This window comes from Erpetoichthys calabaricus, chromosome 2, assembly GCF_900747795.2.
Source record: "Erpetoichthys calabaricus chromosome 2, fErpCal1.3, whole genome shotgun sequence".
Taxonomy (NCBI): Eukaryota; Metazoa; Chordata; class Cladistia; order Polypteriformes; family Polypteridae; genus Erpetoichthys; species Erpetoichthys calabaricus.
Genome location: NC_041395.2, coordinates 31,495,958 through 31,514,994, shown reverse-complemented (window position 1 = coordinate 31,514,994; position 19,037 = coordinate 31,495,958). Strand labels below are relative to the sequence as shown.

General features: G+C 38.6%; 1 protein-coding gene across 3 annotated transcripts in view; it reads left to right on the top strand.

Moving 5' to 3' along the window:
- Window positions 1–19,037, top strand: part of LOC114645726 (rho guanine nucleotide exchange factor 40-like) — a 252,056-nt gene that overhangs the window by 82,845 nt on the left and 150,174 nt on the right. For all 3 annotated transcript variants that reach the window (XM_051923101.1, XM_051923100.1, XM_028793549.2), the window contains exon 3: window positions 12,827–14,580. In XM_051923101.1, the coding sequence (XP_051779061.1) occupies window positions 12,827–14,580 (1,754 nt within the window). The remainder of the gene's footprint in view (window positions 1–12,826; window positions 14,581–19,037) is intronic.

The window sequence follows — 19,037 nt, the reverse complement described above, 5'->3', positions numbered from 1 at the left end:
TCCTAATAAGTAAAAAAGAAAAAGAAAACTCTTAAATTAATGGTTGGCTATCTTGCAGGACAGAAACGGATAAAGAAAACCTGGACTTAGCCTGTGTCATTGTTTTCAGAAAGAGTCCTTTTAAAATCAGGAGCCATTGGTATTTCACAAATCGGTTACCATCTATTCATGATAATTTACTGTATGGAGCCCATTGTGGATCTAAATAAATAAGGTTCTTTCTTGGATCGCTATATGGATGGCAATTTTGGGAACCAAAAATAGTTCCCCTGTGGCATCACTTTGAAAAACCACTCTGGCACCTTGATTTTTCAAAGTGCATGGCTAGAAAAAACAACGGCAAAAGAGGAACTTTTCTATGTAGCATGAGGACCCTAAAATATTCAAAACTTTAATTTTATATCAGGGTCTTTCTGTGGTGTGAATATGTCTAATTGCCACAATGTGGTAAAAGCTACTGGAGAGAAATACATTAGTTCAGCAGTATTCCAAGAAAACAAAATTGTTATTACATTAAAAAGTGTGCAATGAAAACTTGAATTTCTCTGTGACTAAGAGATAGCATTTCAAATGTTTTCTTAAGTATTGGTTTGGCAACAACTCAAAGGCCTGTGTAAATTGTAATGGGTTCAATATGATGATTTCTGCTGACCTCTGCTAACCTTCTCCACAAGCACTATTCAGTCTAAAACAAAATCTGTGCTTCATTCACTCATTTCATTGTACCAGATTACAGTCGTAATAAAAACTTTAGGTTAATTTTGAAATTGATATTTAAATCTCTGAGAAATTATTCTCAACATGTTATATATAGGATGCAAACAATGATACCAAATTGGGGCACCACCTTGGTGACCTCATATAAATGAAAGGTTTTAAATCAAAAGAAAACATGTAACAATCACAGAAACAACTTTGCAGATACAAATTTATAACAGAACTGACTCAAGGTGGCCGATTTCCAGGTTATGAGTTCACAAGATAGGAAGAGAAGGGTCCAGGTGTATGGACACAGAAGTGAGGTCGATGATGAAGTGTCTGTCAATCTTCCGTTCTGCAGGGGAAGAAGAAGAGAAGTCATTAGTATACAGTGCCATCTAGTGCTGGACGGTATACCGGTTCATACCGAAAACTGTTTTTTATTTTTTTTATGATATGGATTTTTCTTATACCGCAACACCGGTTTAAATTGCCTAAACGACGTTCGGAGCGTGGCGCAACGGGAAACTGTTCAAGTGGGGACCTTTTTCACTGCTACACCGCTAAACACAGATTTGTTGCACTAGGGCTCTTTTTCACTACTACACCACCAAATAGTGGGCGGTAGCATAGGTATGCCGCGCGGCGAAAACGGACAGAGAGCCGAAAAAAAGCAGTCACGTCTGTCGCCTGGAGATGCTTTAGTTTTAAAAGGTCAGATGTGTAAATACTGTTTCTATACTACTGGATAATACTGCAAGCCAAGTTGTACTTGTTTTATTTGTTTTCAATACAGTGTAATGTACCTGGGTACTGTGTAATAGTGTGACAACATTTTGACTTTATTCTCGACATTTCCACTTTAATCTTGATGCTTATGACGAGAATAAAGTCGACATGTTGACTTTATTCTCGTAATTTGTCATTAAAGTAAAACATCGTAAATTAAACTTCATCATAAAATGAATATTTAATTTACTAGATTTTCTCAAACCCCATCATAAGTTATATAGCACATTAAATGCTTTGTGTTAAGTGATTCGTTCAGAGATGGGCGCAACTCTGAATGGATGCATAATTAAACATGTATAACAAAGATATTTTTAAAGTTCTAAACACTCCGTGGGCTAAGTTTATAACTAGTTTTAATTTCACAAAGACGTTTATCGTTTGGTGATTGGTTATGTGGTGAAAGAAAAGGAAGGATAGGAACTGGGGTTTTGGTAGCCTACGTCAGACAGAGACAGCATGCATGCAATAAAGATAGCCCGCTCAGAAGAACATGCATTGAATTCTGTGTTCGTGTCTCCGACCAGCAGATCACAAACCCAACATTTACAGAATATTTAAGTTAAACCTGTGCGATAGCTATTCATACATCCAGTTTTTTGGAGCCTCGTCACACCTGCCATAAAGTTCTCTACACTGAACATATACCTGGGGACCCCTTACTGTGAGGGAGCAGCACTACCACCTCACTACCGTGCATGTGTAATACCTGCTTTAATGCATTTCATCATGAAAATGATATCAAGTATTTATCTTAGCATTCTAAATTTTCAGAAAGCAGGAATATCATGAAGTGAATGGATTCTGTATGGTGATCGCTGTCTTCTCTTAGTGTGGAGGATGTCAGTTTAAGAAGCGTAGTGATTAACCACTGGGTCAGGGAACGTAACACAAAGCATTTAATGTGCTGCATTAATTTATGACGGGTTAAATTAAGTAATTGATTAAACATTGATTTTAGGAAGAAGTTTAGTTTACGACATTCTACTTTAATTATGAAGTAAACTATGAGAATAAAGTGGAAATGTCGACTTTAATCTCAACATAAACGGCGAGAATAAAGTGGAAATGTCGACTTTAATCTCGACATAAACGGCGAGAATAAAGTGGAAATGTTGACTTTGTTCTCGGCATATAGTTTGTTTTTTTCTTCCCAGTATAGCTTAGCTTGAAGCAAGGTCCATATTAATGCAGTTTGCCTAAATGATGGTTCAGCTGGTAAAGATGTCATCACCAAGTTGCACTTGTTGTATTTTATTTTAATTTGGTGAATACTGTGTAATGCACCTGGGCTTGAAGTCTTGAAGTAATAGTGCAACTATCAGTAATAATACTATTATTTATTTTATTGTTATTATTTATTAGTTTAAATATTATGCAGTTTAATGATGATAAAGTTGTTTAAAAAGTCACTTTAACGTGTCAGTGGACAGAGATTGTTAACATTAACAGAAAGTGTAGTTGGTTTACAAAAAATATTTACTATTTATTCCTTTTCTAAGACATATTCAGTGCAATACAATTTTTGACAAGCACTTCTGGATATTTTACTAAGTCTAAATGCCTCTTTGTATGGTTGAAAATATGTTGTCAAAATTAGTTTGTTTTTGCAAAATTTTTTCAATAAAAAGGTTCTATATTTTGACTTCATCTGTCATGCAATGTGATACCTTCTCCATTAGTGCCACCCCCTTGAAAACTATCACTTTATGGGGCAATGCAAAACTGTATTAATACTTGTGTGCACATTGAAATGTTTTTTTTTTGTACAATGTACAATGCTCTTGACAATGGAATAGGTTATTCTTAGCCAGTAATTGCAGTGGAAAATGTGGTTAACATCCACTCATGTATGGGGAAAAAAATACCGTCGAATTCCGTGAAACCGGGATAATTTAGAAAAATACCGTGATATAGAATTTTGGTCATACCGCCCATCCCTAGTGCCATCCCCCAGTCCAGTGGATAACTACCATCACCATAGCCCTTAAGCTGTCTCCCACGTTCACGCGTGTAACAATACTGTATGTATATGCAAGGAGGAACCCAAAAATTCCTGGAATTGTTAAATAATTTTTATTATACAACTTACAGCTATTCCATTTTAGTCACTGTCAAAATAACCCCCTTGAGATACAATTATCTTATCTCAGTGCTTCTCCCATATCTGGGAAACCTTTCCTGCAATTTATTCTGGATTTCCTAGTAGCAAATCATTCTCTTTCTAATCTCAATTTTAATTTCGGGAACTAAAAAAAAAGTCACAGGGAGTGACATGTGGAGAATATGAAGGGTGTAAAGCAACAACTATTTTGTTTTTGATCAAAAGCTCTTTGACTGATAACACAGTGTGTGCTGGTGCACTGGCGTGGTGAAAAATGCAGTTTAGTTTTGTGTGTGCTACTACTCTAGATGTTCTTTTCTTGATGTTTTCCCTTAGACACCTTAACAGTTTAGTGTAATGTTGCTGATTAACAGTCTTTTCACTCAAAAACTCTTTATTAACAACTCTGTTACTGTTTGAAAACGTGATCATTGTCTTAATGACGTTCAATATGACCTGATGTGTTTTTTTTTCAGCTTGTGTAAAAAAACAAAATCACTGAGGTCACACTTATGATTGAAATAAACATTAGAAATGCACATCTGATCAGCTCTGCACAGTACCACTTACTGGACTGATTACGAAGACTGTAGATTTACGATGCCTAGCGGTGTAGTTGAAACTACACCCTACACCCGTGCTATTGGCCGATTCTGGGACTCCCTCCTTGTATATATATATACTGTATGTGTGTGTGTGTTTGTGTGTGTGGTATAAAACAGCATCAAGAAACATAAAATGCATGTATGAAACCTCTAGTAAAACTGATGGAAAATATTTTTTTTTATCATTTACTAAATGCAGTGTAGTTCAGTGGTGAAACTGATATCTCTGGTCTCCAAGAGGCCAGAGTCTGACTGTAAGTCTACTTATCATCTGTGTCAAGTTTGCAGTCTTACTCGGTCCGTAGAAGTTTTATCTTAGTTTCACTTACATCTAAAATGTAGATCAACTGATAAGTAGTGTTAATCAGTGAAATTAACCAAAGTGTTTTTCACAGTAAATTTGCCATATTTGCAAGTGACGTTGTTGCCCTAATGTTTTCATGAACATTCTTCATGCGGCTGGCCTAGATGAGCCTTTTTTTTCCCCCAGCGCCCCATGATGCTCTGCGAGATCAGCATGACATCACAGAGCTGTAGCAGCCAATGTTGGATGGGACAGCCCACCGAGTGTATAACGCTGAACCTAGTAGTGGGCTAAAAACTAGTGAAAAACTTACAAATTGTTTTAAACACAAAACATGCATGCAGAAGAAAATTGGAAATGAGTTGGCGAATTTGTGTGTTAAAGGTAATGTCTTTTTGTATGGACTTGTATGTTATCTGTTTGTAATGCTTGGACCTACCCCTTTTATAGTTTTACCCAGAATGCTGTGCATTTGATGCAAACAGGAAGAAGAGTAGAATTACACTTACAGTATTTGGTGACAGCAGAAGGAGAAAATCTAGAAAATGTACTTTTCAGTTTAAGAGAAGTTAGTACTTTTATTGAATCTGTTGGAGCTAAGTCTCAATGAATTCATACTTCCTGCTCCTGTTTGCCACTCTTTGCAAGAAATTTTACTGCTCTGATATTTAATTCTATTAATTTTAGGTGTCGTGGTTAGCACTGCTTCCTCACAGCTCAGGTCACATTTTTGGCCAAATTAATCAGTCAAGCATAGTTGGCAGACACTCCTCTAGCCCCCAAGTACACTTACAAGACCCTCCCACCATTATAATCCACTCAAAACTACTCCAGTTTCTCTATCTCATTTGACTTCAGTGCATCTGTCTAAGTTCAGTTGAAGTTCCCGAACATTTCCACGATTTCTTCGACATTCTACGTGAAACAAATTCAGCAGGGATCACTTACTGGTGAGTGTAAATTGTCTCTGTGTGGTTGATAGCATTTGAGTGCTCTAAGATGGACTTCTGCTGCTGCCAGAGATGGCATAAGTAAGCTGGCCACATATGCCATGATTCTAGGGGTTTGCGCACTGCTGATGTCACTTTTTGCAATTTTTTCATTGCATTTATTTTATTTGGTGGAAGTCACCAATGATGTTTTTATGTTATGTCATTTTCTTTCATTTTTTTACATGATTACCTAGTTGAATATTCTTCTGCTTCTTCTTTCGGCTGCTCCCATTAGGTGTTGCCACAGCAGATCATCTTTTTCCATATCTTCCTGTCCCCTACTTGAATATTGACATTCTATTATCCTTCCAAAGGGTTTTGGAACTCGTGAAATTTTATATTAAGATCAGGTTTTATGCTTAAGGAACTTCTAATGATTTTAGAATTTAATAATAATAATAATACATTTTATTTATATAGCGCCTTTCCCATGCTCAAGGCACTTACAGAATAAATAAAGAACGGCAGAATATACAGTATATAGCATTGTACAAACCAGATAAATAAATAAAGAAGATTAAGACAGTAAATTCTGAGAAAAAAACAGACAACATAATTGATGGTCTCGCACACACACACACAGGTTACATTAGCAACTTGACAGAGAGGTAAACTGAGAGAAAGGTAATAAAGTCAAGTAGAGCTAAAAGCCTTCCTGAACAGATGAGTTTTGAGTTGTTTTTTAAAAGAATTCATGGAGTCAGCTGACCTGATTAATTTTGGTAGGTCACTCCAGAGTCTGGGCGCTATACAGCTGAAGGCCCTGTCACCCATGGAGTGTAGATCAGTGAGGGGCATAACAAGATTACCAGAATCAGAGGACCTTAGTGGGCGGGCAGGCACATAGTGATGGAGAAGGTCACTGATGTAGTTTGGTGCGAGGTTATTTAAAGCTTTGTAGGTTATTAGTAGGATTTTATATTTGATTCTGTAGGACACAGGGAGCCAGTGAAGACGGAGCAGGATGGGTGTGATGTGCTCACTGCTGCTGGTTCGAGTAAGGACTCTTGCAGCTGAGTTTTGAATAAGCTGGAGCTGTGATATAAGATTAGAAGGGGCACCTGTCAGTAGGGAATTACAATAATCGATGCGGGATGTGATAAAAACATGGACAAGTTTCTCAGCATTAGAGAAGGAGAGGAAGGAGCGAACACGGGATATGTTACGGAGATGAAAGTAAGAAAGTTTCTTAATGTGATTTATGTGGGCGGAATAAGTGAGGGAGGAATCAAAAATGACACCAAGATTTTTTATAGTAGAGGCAGGTCTGATGAGATCACTGCCAAGATGGACTGGGAAGGAGCTCATTTTATTAAGTTGCATTTTAGTCCCAATTTGCAGGAGTTCAGTTTTATTGCAATTTAATGTTAAAGAGTTCTGCTCCATCCAGGTTTTAATTTCACTAAGGCAGGTTGTGAGCTGAGAAAGCTCTGATGAAGTTCCACTTTTAACACTGAAGTAGAGCTGAGTATCATCTGCATAAAAATGATAACCCAATCCATAACTACGGATAATATGGCCAAGGGGAAGCATATAAATACAGAAAAGCAGAGGACCGAGGACAGAGCCCTGAGGGACTCCTTGTGTGACTGGCGCTGAGCTGGATCTGCTGTTGCCAAGACTAACAAACTCTTGCCTATCAGTCAGATAGGACTTGAACCACTGGAGGGCAGTGCCAGAGATACCCAGCATGTTCTCCATTCTGGACAGTAGGATGTCATGTCTAACAGTGTCAAATGCTGCACTGAGGTCTAACAGAATTAATATGCTAGTTTGTCCAGAGTCTGCTGCCATAAGCAAATCATTGGTTACCCGTAGCAGAGCAGTTTCACAGCTGTGCTGCGCCCTGAAACCAGACTAAAAGGGTTCCATTAAATTATTAGAGGTTAGGTAATTGGTGAGTTGGGAAGCTACAACACGCTCAAGAACTTTTGACAGGAAAGGTAAGTGGGAAATAGGCCGGAAATTGTTAAGATTGTCAGCATCAAGGCCAGACTTTTTTAACATTGGGGTTACAGAAGCAATTTTAAAAGTGAGCGGCACAGAGCCAGTGTCAAGGGATGAGTTTATTATTGTTGTAACAGTCGGGATTATGGCACGAAGGCAGGATTTAAGTAGTGTGGTGGGGATGGGGTCCAGTACACAAGTAGTCGGCCTCATCTTACAAAGCAGGTTATTAACAAACGCAGAAGTGACTGGTGAGAACTTAGAGAAGGAGCTGGATGGAGTGGGAAAACAGGGAGAGATATAAACAGATGATGTATTTATGTTAGTTGAATTATTTAGATCTTTAATTTTGTTACGGAAAAAGTGAAGGAATTCCTCACAGACTTCAGTAGAAGAGGTAGTTGGACCAGATGCGGGTTCGAGTAGTTTATTAACTACAGAGAACAAAACCCTTGGGTTATCATGGCCACTTTCTATTATTCTGCCATAATGGGTGTTCTTGGCAGAAGTTAGTGCTTCTCTGTAAGCTCTTTGGTGGTCAGAGAAAGCCTGGATGTGCACGGTGAGGCCAGTCTTACATGACATTCTCTCAAGGCGTCGGCCAGCTGCTTTCATAGATCGCAATTCTGAGTTATACCAAGGAGCTGAGCGTTTAAAGGAAACCTCCTTATGTTTTAAAGGAGCTGTTTTATCTAATGCTGAGTGAAGGGCTGTGTTATAGTGGTGAACAAAACTATCTAGTGTTGGTGGAATAGGTGCAGACAGTAAAAGATCAGAAATGGATCCAGAAAGGATAGAGGGACAGATATTTTTAAGGTTTCTGTAAGAAATTTGTCGTTTACAGGTAAGAGGTGGGAGAGGTAATGAGACAGTGAAAAATACTTCTTTATGGTCAGAGAGTCCCAAATCAGTGCTGTAAATGTTGGCAACAGATAGTCCAGAAGGGCAGATCAGGTCCAATATATGACCGCCACAATGGGTTGGAAAATCAACATGTTGTGTCAAGTCAAAACAGTCCAGTAAGGACAGAAATTCATTTCTCAGTTTAGATGTAGTAATGTCAATATGGATGTTGAAATCACCAAGAAGGATAATTCTCTGAGAGTAAGAGCTTAGGTGGGTTAAAAGTTCAATCAGATCGGATAAGAAGGATGCATTGTATTTTGGGGGACGATAAAGAACAATGAGTGAGACAGGACCTGATTCCGTTATTAGTTTAAGAGCCAGGCACTCAAAAGACAATGGGCAGTCAATTGGGATTCTTTTAACGTTTAAGTCTTCTCTGATAATTACTGCAAGCCCGCCGCCTTGTCCTGAGCTGCGAGGCTCTGAGTGGAAAGTGAAACCAATTGGAGTCGCCTCTGTGAGACACGCAAATTCGTTTGGTTTTTGCCAAGTCTCCGTTAAACACAGAATATCAAGTTTGGTGTCAGTGATGAGTTCTGACAACACCAATGCTTTGCCATTAAGAGACCTCGAGTTAAACAGTGCAACATTACATAATGAGGCTTCTTTCTGCACAGAGCCGCAATCAGGGTTTATTTCCACATAATGCAAATTTGGCACACCGACAATTCTATTTCCAGGGTAATGAGAAGGACGGCGTATTCCTGAGCAAATGCTGCCGGTGGTCTTTTCATTCGCAGCCCGGCGGTGGCGGCGACCTGACCCACGATGTATATATTTCGGGCGCTGCAAAATACCGGCGTCCTTTAGGATGTTGCAGTCAGACCATTTGCTCTGGACAAACTGTTTAATAAGAAGGAGTTTGTCATGAGAGTATTTTAGCATGATGCTGAGTAATACTTATCTGAATAGCAGTGGAGAAGCAGCACAGCACAGTGGAACCGGTAGGACAGGCGGGTGTGGTAGCGTAGGTGAGCAGCCATAGCAATCAGCAGAAAGCATAGCAGGAGTTGGAGGTTCCAATACATAGCCACAAACAGTAACGCTTGGTAATTTCAGGCGTGATCGCCCCGGAGCCAAGCCAGGTTAATATGAACATCAGATCAGTTCCCAGTCGTAGAGTTCTGTAAGATGAAACGGGAGCAGATCAGCAAAGCGAATTTAAAATAATCACGGAGACAGATCATCCCGAGGTCCTAGATTGCCAAGGCACAAAGAAATGCTTGAAGGTTCTCGTCCCGTGATCCACAGACTCAGCTTTTCCCAGTTAAAGTAGAGTCCATAAAATCTGTAAATATAAGCCAAATCCATACAATTTGAGTCAGCTGTATCCACGAACTATACGTACAATAAAAGAAATAAAACAAACGTAAGAAAGTGTAGAATTAGGCGAATTTTGCGAAAAGTGTTGTTTACAGGGAGGAGCGGCAACAACATGCGTGCGCCAGCATCCCCTCACCTGTAGCATCAAAAAAAAAAAAAAATTTAGCAGAATTCACAATCTGCAATGACATTTTTTTACTTCGACACTGCAATTTTACACCATATTGCATCTGTAGTCTCCATGGTAACACTTCCAAGAATTCCTCAGAGTGCTTGACACAGCTAATGTCATCAGAGCAACAACATATAGATTGACCCAAGCATTTCTGGGGTACCCAAATTTGCAGTGAAAAATCCTTTTTAATGACTTTAAGACTTGTTTTGATTTCCCAGTTCATAAATTCTAGTACCGGTATTTGTTCTTTGATCTTTCATTTTTGACTATGCTTTGACTTTGAAGTAATACTGTCACTTTAGATCTTGGCCTCTGTATTGACTATGCATGTGTAGTGGTCATTTCATTCCTTTTACTGTCCCTTGCAAGTTAGTCTAGTTGCTCTGTTGCTACCACATGGTGACCAAAAGTAACACAGTGTGATATGATTACTTGAGTGGTATTTAAGATGGTGGTGGATTCAGAAAACAAAGCCTTTTGTGGTATTAAGTAATAAAAAATCTACTTAGGAAATCAGGACCATGTGTTTCTTTGGGCATGAGTTTGTTTTGTGTTTTGCTTTTGGTTTTTAAGATTATTTTGATATTTTGGCTTTGACTCTTTCTGTATTTTTAAACATGAGTTGCCCTCCATGTCCTAATATTTTTCTTAATGTTTTTCCTTCTGCTAGCTCTGGTAGAACAAAATAGAGCTGGCTGAGTGTAGTAAATTGTTGTTGATTCAATCATAAGGTTTTCGGTTTTTAGCCATTGTTATTATTTCAGACAGGGTTTCTCCCTTGGCTGGGGTTCAGTCCTTTGTTTTATCTCAGTTTTGTTCATTTCTGTGTCATGCAATTATCATAATGTTTATTTTATTAATTATTTGTTTGTTTTCTATGCCTGTGTTATGTGGCTTATGTAGTTCCCCAAGAGGTGGGACCACCTACCTATCACTGCCACCCATAGCACTATAAAGTGAAGAATTTCACACAGTTCTTGACGGTTCTTCTGAATGCATTTTGGAGTTTTAGGGTGCTAATATGATTTTCCTGGGCCTTGTGCTTATTGTGATTTTCCTGGATTTTTGACCATTTGGGATTTTGTATTGGGATTTAGTTGCTTTTGGAATTGCCTTTTGCAGGCATTGTATACCTTCAGAACTTCATTGTGTAACAGAGGCTTTTTTTGATATAAATCTTTTATTTCTGCATTTGCCCTTAAGTATTTAGAATATTAGAACATTAGAACAATCTAGATGAGAACAGGCTATTCAGCCCAAAAAAGCTCACCAGTCCTATCCACTTTATTTCTTCTAAAATAATATCAAATCAAGTTTTGAAGGTCCCTGAAGTCCTACACTACTTGGTCACTTATTCCATTTGTCTATATTCTCTGTGTAAAGAAAAACTTCCTAATGTTTGGGCAAAATTTACCTTTAACAAATTTCCAACTGTGTCCCCATGTTCTTGATAAACTCATTTTAAAGTAACAGTCTCAAGCCACTGGACTAATTCCCTTCATAATTTAAAACACTTCAGTTACTGTATGTTAACTCTTAATCTTCTTTTGCTTAATCTGAAAAAGATCAGCTTTTTAAATCTTTCCTCATAATTCATCCCCTGTAGCCCTGGAATCAGCCTAGTCGCTGTACACAGTACTCCAGATGAGGCCTCACCAGTACATTATAAAGCTTGAGCTGAACCTCGTTGGACTTTTACGCTACACGTTAGGGTGCTATGTAACCTAACATTCTGTTAGCCTTATTAATGGCCTCTGAACACGGTCTTGCAGTTGACAGTGTCAAGTCCACTACGACTCCTAAAAGGTGTACTTTTGATTTTCAGACCTCTCGTTGTGTATTCGTACCTAACATTTTTACTTCCCATGTGTCAATATGAGATAGACGTACCTCTTTAATATATGCCCACTTATCGATATCTTCTTGTAGTGGAATATTTTCTCTGTTCACTGGAATGGAGACCTGTGTAAAGACCTTTGGCAAATCAATATATTCAACATCATTGAGACCACAGACTTGTAAATCTGATAAGACAGAACATTGGGTTAGTATCTTTGAATCATCATCATGGTTACTTAATAGTTTTAAGGAACACTTGTGTTCTTCTCCCTTGAAGGCTTAATTGTCTCTGAAGCCTTTCAGTGCAAATTGTTACTGTACTGCCGAGGTCTATAAAGGTGTATGTTTCTACATACCTCTCGCTCTTCTTAGATTTTACCTTAACAGGAACTACTTGCAGTACACACTTTTCTCCGGCCCCAGTAAAGGCACACGTTCCAGTCTCTGTTTCTTTTTCAGTAGATGTTGCCACACTAGCTGTAGCTTTAGATGTTGCTCCAGAATCTTTTGTGATGTGCAGAATGTCTGGGTGCTGAAAAGAACATGTCTGACACAAATCTGCCCAAGTCTGTATGTGTCCAAGTCTTTCTGTAATGAACCCAAGGTTTGATCATAAACCCTATACGGTGGGCACTTTTGGAAGTGTTTTTGGAACTCTTTAGTGTTTTGGGACACTTAGTTCATATCTGGAACTTTGGTATTTGAGGCCTTTTTAACTTTTGTTGTGCCATGTCAATGTAAAATTAAAACTTAGAAATAATGGGTGTATCAAGTGAAGTCTAGTAAGGCAGCATGTTACTTTGTGCTCTGCTGAGGTCAATCCTTGTGTGTACTGTTCTGGTACACAACTCCATTTTGGTATTTGGGAGGCAGAATTCTTGAGATAATGAGATGTCTCATTACTGTTCAGTCCATCATATAGTCTGACAGATCGTAGACAAATAAATATCATTAAGCTCAGCTTGGCATATACAAGATCTGCAATTCCAAAATTGTAAATTCAAATTCAAATTTGTTGATACTGAAGTTTATACAGTATGTTATAGGTATCTTAAGACTTTTAAAATATTTAACATCATAATTTTGTGTGGCTATATTATGCAATTATTCTAATGATTCATACATTTTTCTTTTTAATTTTAGTCCCAGTATATTGGCTTCCTGTTTCTCCATGAAGGATGGCCTTTATGTCTTCACGAGAAGGTTGTTGTTCACTTGTCCACGCTCGATTGGAAGAATCTTCAGCCTGGAGACTTCTACTTGCAAGTGGTTCCCTTTTCTGCTAGGACTCCCAGACTAGCTGTCAAATGTCTGTCTACTGGAGGACGTACAGTACAAGAGATCCTAGTGCCAGAGTCTGACCACAGCCATATTTTTACTCCAGAATGGCTTAATGGTCTTAACAAAGAAAGGACAGGAGCCCGACTGGAACGATGTCTCCTTATAACTGACACTGGCCTGATCCGGGCAACCTGGGAAGAGATTGTCTACCCTCAGTTTATTCATAAGCCTGGAAGCATAGTGGGGAGTTTGGTGACAAGTACAGACCCTACACTTCTAAAAGTTCCTGCAGGACAAAATGAGGAGTTTGACCATCACAATTCTGAAATCCCTACACAACCAACAGAGGGAAAGCACTTACATAATGACTCAAATCTTAAAAATGAACTGGAAGGAGAGTATGTAGAGCTTCTTGAAATCGACGTAAAGGAGTGCTATTTAAATCCTGGAGAAGCTGACTCAAAACGAAGGTATCTAGAGGTTCATGGAATTTCAAAAACAAAAACGGTCCCCCTTTGCAAAAGCCAAAACAAAGGGAAGAGCAAAAGACACAGAGCATGGCTTCATCCAAAAACCGGTGGAACTGTTAAACCACTTCTGCCTTGCAGCATGACACAAGTTGAGAGTCCGGAGTCATCAGAGCAATTTCTGAACATGGGAGATCATGAAATCAAGGAATTGGGTCCAGAAGTAATGACCGACCTGCGTGGCCTTGTGATTGAACCTGAGGTGGTTCATGATCTTATTCATGTAAGCAGTACGGAATTTGATCATTTCTCATCAGGATCAGATGGTGAAGGTTTTAGTCCACTGCCTTGGACAGACAGTCCTACATTACAAATTGAAAGCAGACATGTTGAATCTGGTGCTCAAAACCAATCCAGCCAAGAAAATATTTTTAGGAAGTCTGACGATAATGGTACAAATCAAAAAGCTGCTAAGGATATGTCAAATAAAGACATTCCACTGCTAAACCTTTCCATGCATCCTTCATCTCAGAAAACGAATTGTGCTATTGTAGAAGGTCAGAACCTTACCAATTTACCTGATACAGTCAATGATAGCAGCAAAGTAGAACTGTCAGAAAGCGTAGGTTCTTCTGTCCAGATAACACAATTTTCACAAGACAAAGCATCGATGAAAGAAGAGATGGCACTTTCCTTATGCAATGATGCAGAGCAAAACCAACAGCCTGTGTTAAATTCAGTGAAACCACTGGGTAAAAAAAAAAACAAACAGGGTGACAAAACACCAGCAACTGAAAAGACTTTGGACATAAAGAACAATTGTAATTTGCTTTTAGACAGGAATAACTCAGGTAATTCAACTACTGTGGCCCAGGGTTCATCAGAGCATCCTGTGAGAACGGAAACCAAATTACCTTCTCAACAGTCATTGGTTCCAACTACTGAGGAAACAAAATCAAAATCTGAATGTAACAACAATTCCAACCTCATTTGTCCCATGGATCATAAAAATTCTGACTTAAAAAAGAATCCTAAAGGAAAAACTTTAGGTTCAAATAATGGTGAGCCATCGCCAGCTGTGGCCGAAGGAGGCAAAGTGCCAGTCGCCAAAGTAAATGTAACTAGGAATCCTGCATCTAAAGGCAACAGGTACGCTACTTTTTATGGAAATAAGATTGTAGTAAATCAATCTTTCTTTCTTTCTTTCTTTCTTTCTTTCTTTCTTTCTTTCTTTCTTTCTTTCTTTCTTTCTTTCTTTCTTTCTTTCTTTCTTTCTTTCTTTCTTTCTTTCTTATTTGCATAGTCTTTTGTATGTTTTTTTCAGGGTGGACATAAGACATGTCTCAAGATCTGTTCACGTATGCACTTGATTATGTTTTTTAAAGGTGAAATGTATAGAAATGTGCTTATGTCAGGTTTTATAAATTTGATTTTTTTTGCTATACACATTTTCCTGTTTTTTTAGCATACACATATTTTCACATTTTTTGATTCCATTCAAAGTTTTGTAAATAAGATCCCAGGACAGACAACAGAGAATACCGAAAGACTGCAGCCACTTACTGTAAATATCAGAATCAGTAGTGTGGTCATTAGTAAATAATGGCCATGACACCTGGAAAATTAGAATGAAAATCAGGACAAGGATGATGAAAATCTTACAAATGAAGTTATAAACATTCAAGTATCTCCATGTAACATAAATACGTGCTTACTAATAAAAATTTAGAAATCCAGTTTTGTCTTCTTTGCAAACACATGGACTGGGAAATAACAGCTTTTTCAATTAAATTGGGAGTTCAATGAAAAATAAAGTTGGTTGGGATGAAACCTGCAGTGGCAGTACTCATCCAGGAATGAATTTGGGAACCACCTCTTTACATTCACTTTTCTGTAGATTAGGGTGAACTCAACATCTGCGCTCACGATGATGACGACACGTCCTCTTCAGCACTTTTATCTCCACGATTCAAAGCACAAAAGCCATAGAAGACATTCTAGAGACACAACAATCACAACACCAGAACACATCACAACCCACTAAGTGATGACAGGAAGTGATATCAATCATATTTTCCCTGCAAATGCGTAGTTGTAAATACTAAACACTGGAAATTTAACAACTCTCAAGTGTGATTGGGCCCGTAAAGGGATTTTTGAGTTGCCCAATAAGTCTGTATTTCCAATGAGCAGCAGGTCTCACCCCATAATATAATGTTGAGGGAGTTTTGTGGAATTGTCTCCAATTACCATCTTGTTGTCTTTTTTCTCTGGTATAACTAACCCTCTAGAGTGATTACTTGTGCTGGTGGGACTACATTCTTAGGTCTGGTGTGTTCATGCTCTAATTTTACTACAAGAATTTGCTACTTTCCCATGCTACCGACCTGTCTGTATTTCAATTAGGTTATCACATGAGTCACTACTTATCTTCCTATGATAGTGCTCATTCAATAATTATCTGAAGTTAAACATTAATTTATTCATTTCCTGAACTGGTCTATCTGTCCATTCATCAGTTTATTTTCTGAATCTCCCTATTCCCATACAGGATGGTGGAACAATTGTACTTATTCAGGCTTATTAGTGTGATTTGATTTGCAGCAATTACTGAATCTTGATTAGACAATGCCAGGCACACTGCTCAGATAAGACAGGAAGATGAGCATGAAAGAGGTGCTGTAATTATGTGCTGTATGGATGACATAAAATGATCCTGCAAAGAGGCATATCCAAGGACTGAATTCTCTAGGGTGATGAACATCCTTTTTTTAGCCAATAAATGTTCCAAATAGAGAGGCCTGCCAAAGGGCAAAAGTGGATAAAAAAACGTGTCAGCTTTGGGACATTCTGAAGTCATGGACTAGTTCTTTTCTCTGCCTAATTTGTAATATAGATTGCAAATAATTCAAGACCTATCTAAGCAACATTGTGTTCAAAGCAAGGAAAATTTTAGAATGACTCCTCTACCTAAACCAGGATGTCATTACAATGTGGGAGGAAAATGTTGTGCTTGGAGAAAACCAACAGTGGACTTGGAGAACATGCATACTTCAGAAAACAGTTAGTTCCTGGACTTGTTTATAAATGATCACTGCAAATGATGTTCCATCAGGTTTGAGTAGGAAAAGAAAAGACTGATTATTTTCCATGATGCTTTCAAGTTTATTTCATTACTTCTATAGGAAACAAGAGTGAGTGATCTGTCTTGATCCCAAGGGACTTGGATATCTCCAGGGGGAAATTTGTCTTTTCACAGAAGCTCAAAAGATAAATAACTATATATACAAACACACCATGCTCTGACCACACACCAAAATGACTAAAAGGGAAGAAAATTAAAAGGAAAGAAAAAAAAGTTTGATGACTTGGCAGTCCCAGACCCAGTGAGGCATTATACTGTAACAGGCATATTGCTGCTAGTATAAAGGAGCCCCTATTGTGTTTCTTGACACACTTCTGCTGGATGATTTGTTGGCTGAACGTCCTCAGTGTTGGTGTGTCAGAGCGAGGATGTACAGCATTGTTCATAATGGTGTTCAGTTTTGTTTTAATTCTGTCCTTTGCTATGACCTCCAGAGGGGTCCCATAACTGACCTTTTAATTAGCCTATTGATTTTGTGGGCCTCTCTTGAAGTGATGTTACCAGCCCAGCACACCACAGCGTAGAAAATCACACTGGCCATCACAGAGTTGTAGAAGATGTGAAGGGTGTCACTTCCCACATTAATCTAACAGAGTTTTCTAAGAATAAAAAGTCTGCTCTGTCCTTTCTTATAGAGTTCCTCTGTGTTCCGAGTCTAGCCCAGCCTTTCATTAATATCGACCCTCCAACTACTTGAAGGAGATGCACCACCTCTACATCCACTCCTTGAATAGTGACTGGACTTAAAGGCTCTTTAGTGTGACAAAGGCTGGAGTGAAGGGTCTGTTTTTAGCTTAAAATATCCAACCCTTGTTGCAAAGGCTAGGATTGCAGGAATTTCATAAAATTACTATGAGAATGCTACAGCACTTCATAATTATTTGATACTAAAAGTGTCTAATTTTTAAAAAGTGGTCTTTGTCTCATTACGGAAACCTTATTAATCTTGAAGGTTTTCTCTGTTCCCCAATTTAATAGACAGTTAAGATAGAAAAACATTGTGTAAGAATTAGATATACTGTAGTAATTGTCACTATATTTTCTATAACACCTTTCTGAAGTGAACAGCACTTGAACAGCTAGTATAACATTTATATAACATAGTATTATAAAACTTTTGGCACCCTGCCTGCACCCTTTGCTTGCTGAGATGTGCTCTATCTTCTCTGGGAGCATACTCAGGAAAAAAGTGTGTTTGGAAGATGGCATGGGTTCTATTCTACTAGAGTGTTACCCCCTGCTCGCTTCGCTTGCCAACCCCCCCGGCCTGTGCTACACGCCAGCCACTTCACGTCTCTGTCACTCGTGTTGTGAAGAGGGGGGCTGAACACGCCACAAGGAGATGCTGTCGCTCCTCTGAAACCCCCTCTTAAAATGGTGATACAGTGGGAAACAAATACAGTTTTTTTTTACCTCCTCTTTGCTCGATCAGCTGCTGCCTTGCTGTAGGTATGGTTTTAAAATAAGCCGATTTAAAGCATGACAAAAAATGTGACATAAAAACGTCACATAGAATTGTTGGACAAAATCGCTGTACTTTTAGGCTTAGGATTTTATATATATAGAGTAGATTATATTATGCTAGCTGTGTAAGTCTGTGCTTTATTAATTGAAAGGAACTACTCTGGGCATCTGTCTCCTAGGAGGTTTTCGTTTTGCTGACATGCTCGCATCACTTGTGCATTAGCGGCTAAGTGACTTTGTCTTTCTTCTGAGGTTTCGTTTTGCCGATGTGCTCGCCTCACTTCTGTATTAGCAGCTAAGTGAGTTTCTGCTTCCTCAGAGGAGGAGCCCTCCGCCTCTGACTTCCCGTGTGTGTTGTGCCTGTAACATCATTTCAAGAGAGGCCCACCAAATCAACCAGCTAATTAACAGGGCAGGCTCAGGTATAGGACACACTCTGAATGCCCTAAAGCTCATAGCAAAGAGGTGAATTAAAACAACACCGAGTGCCATTGTGAACAATGTTTCACATCCTCTCTCTGACACACTAACACTGAGGACTTTCAGCCAAAAAATTATTCAGCAGAAATGTGTCAAGAAACGCTACTGGGGTCTACTTTATATTAACAGCAATACATTTGCATAATGCCACACTGGGACTGTGACTGCCAAGTCAGAAGTTTCCTTTCTTTTTAACCAGTAAACCCCCGATTCTCTAAAGAATCGCAAATCCAAGAATGGCAATTACTTTCTGTTCCCTCCAATCTTTGTAGGGGTGTAAGATCATGGAGGGTGGGAGCATCCTGGGAAAGTTTTCATTTAATGAAATAAATACATTTGTAGTAAAGCTGTTTCTTTTTGGAGTCATGACTCGTTTGGTTCTGGTGTTTCAGAAGCGCGTTGTAGGTGCCTTCGTTCATTGATTTTATCCATGCAGTCTCGTTTTTGTTTTTCTATGGGTGTGTTGTTAGCTAGAAGTCGTTTACTGTTAGGAATCATAATTGAACCCCTGATCGCA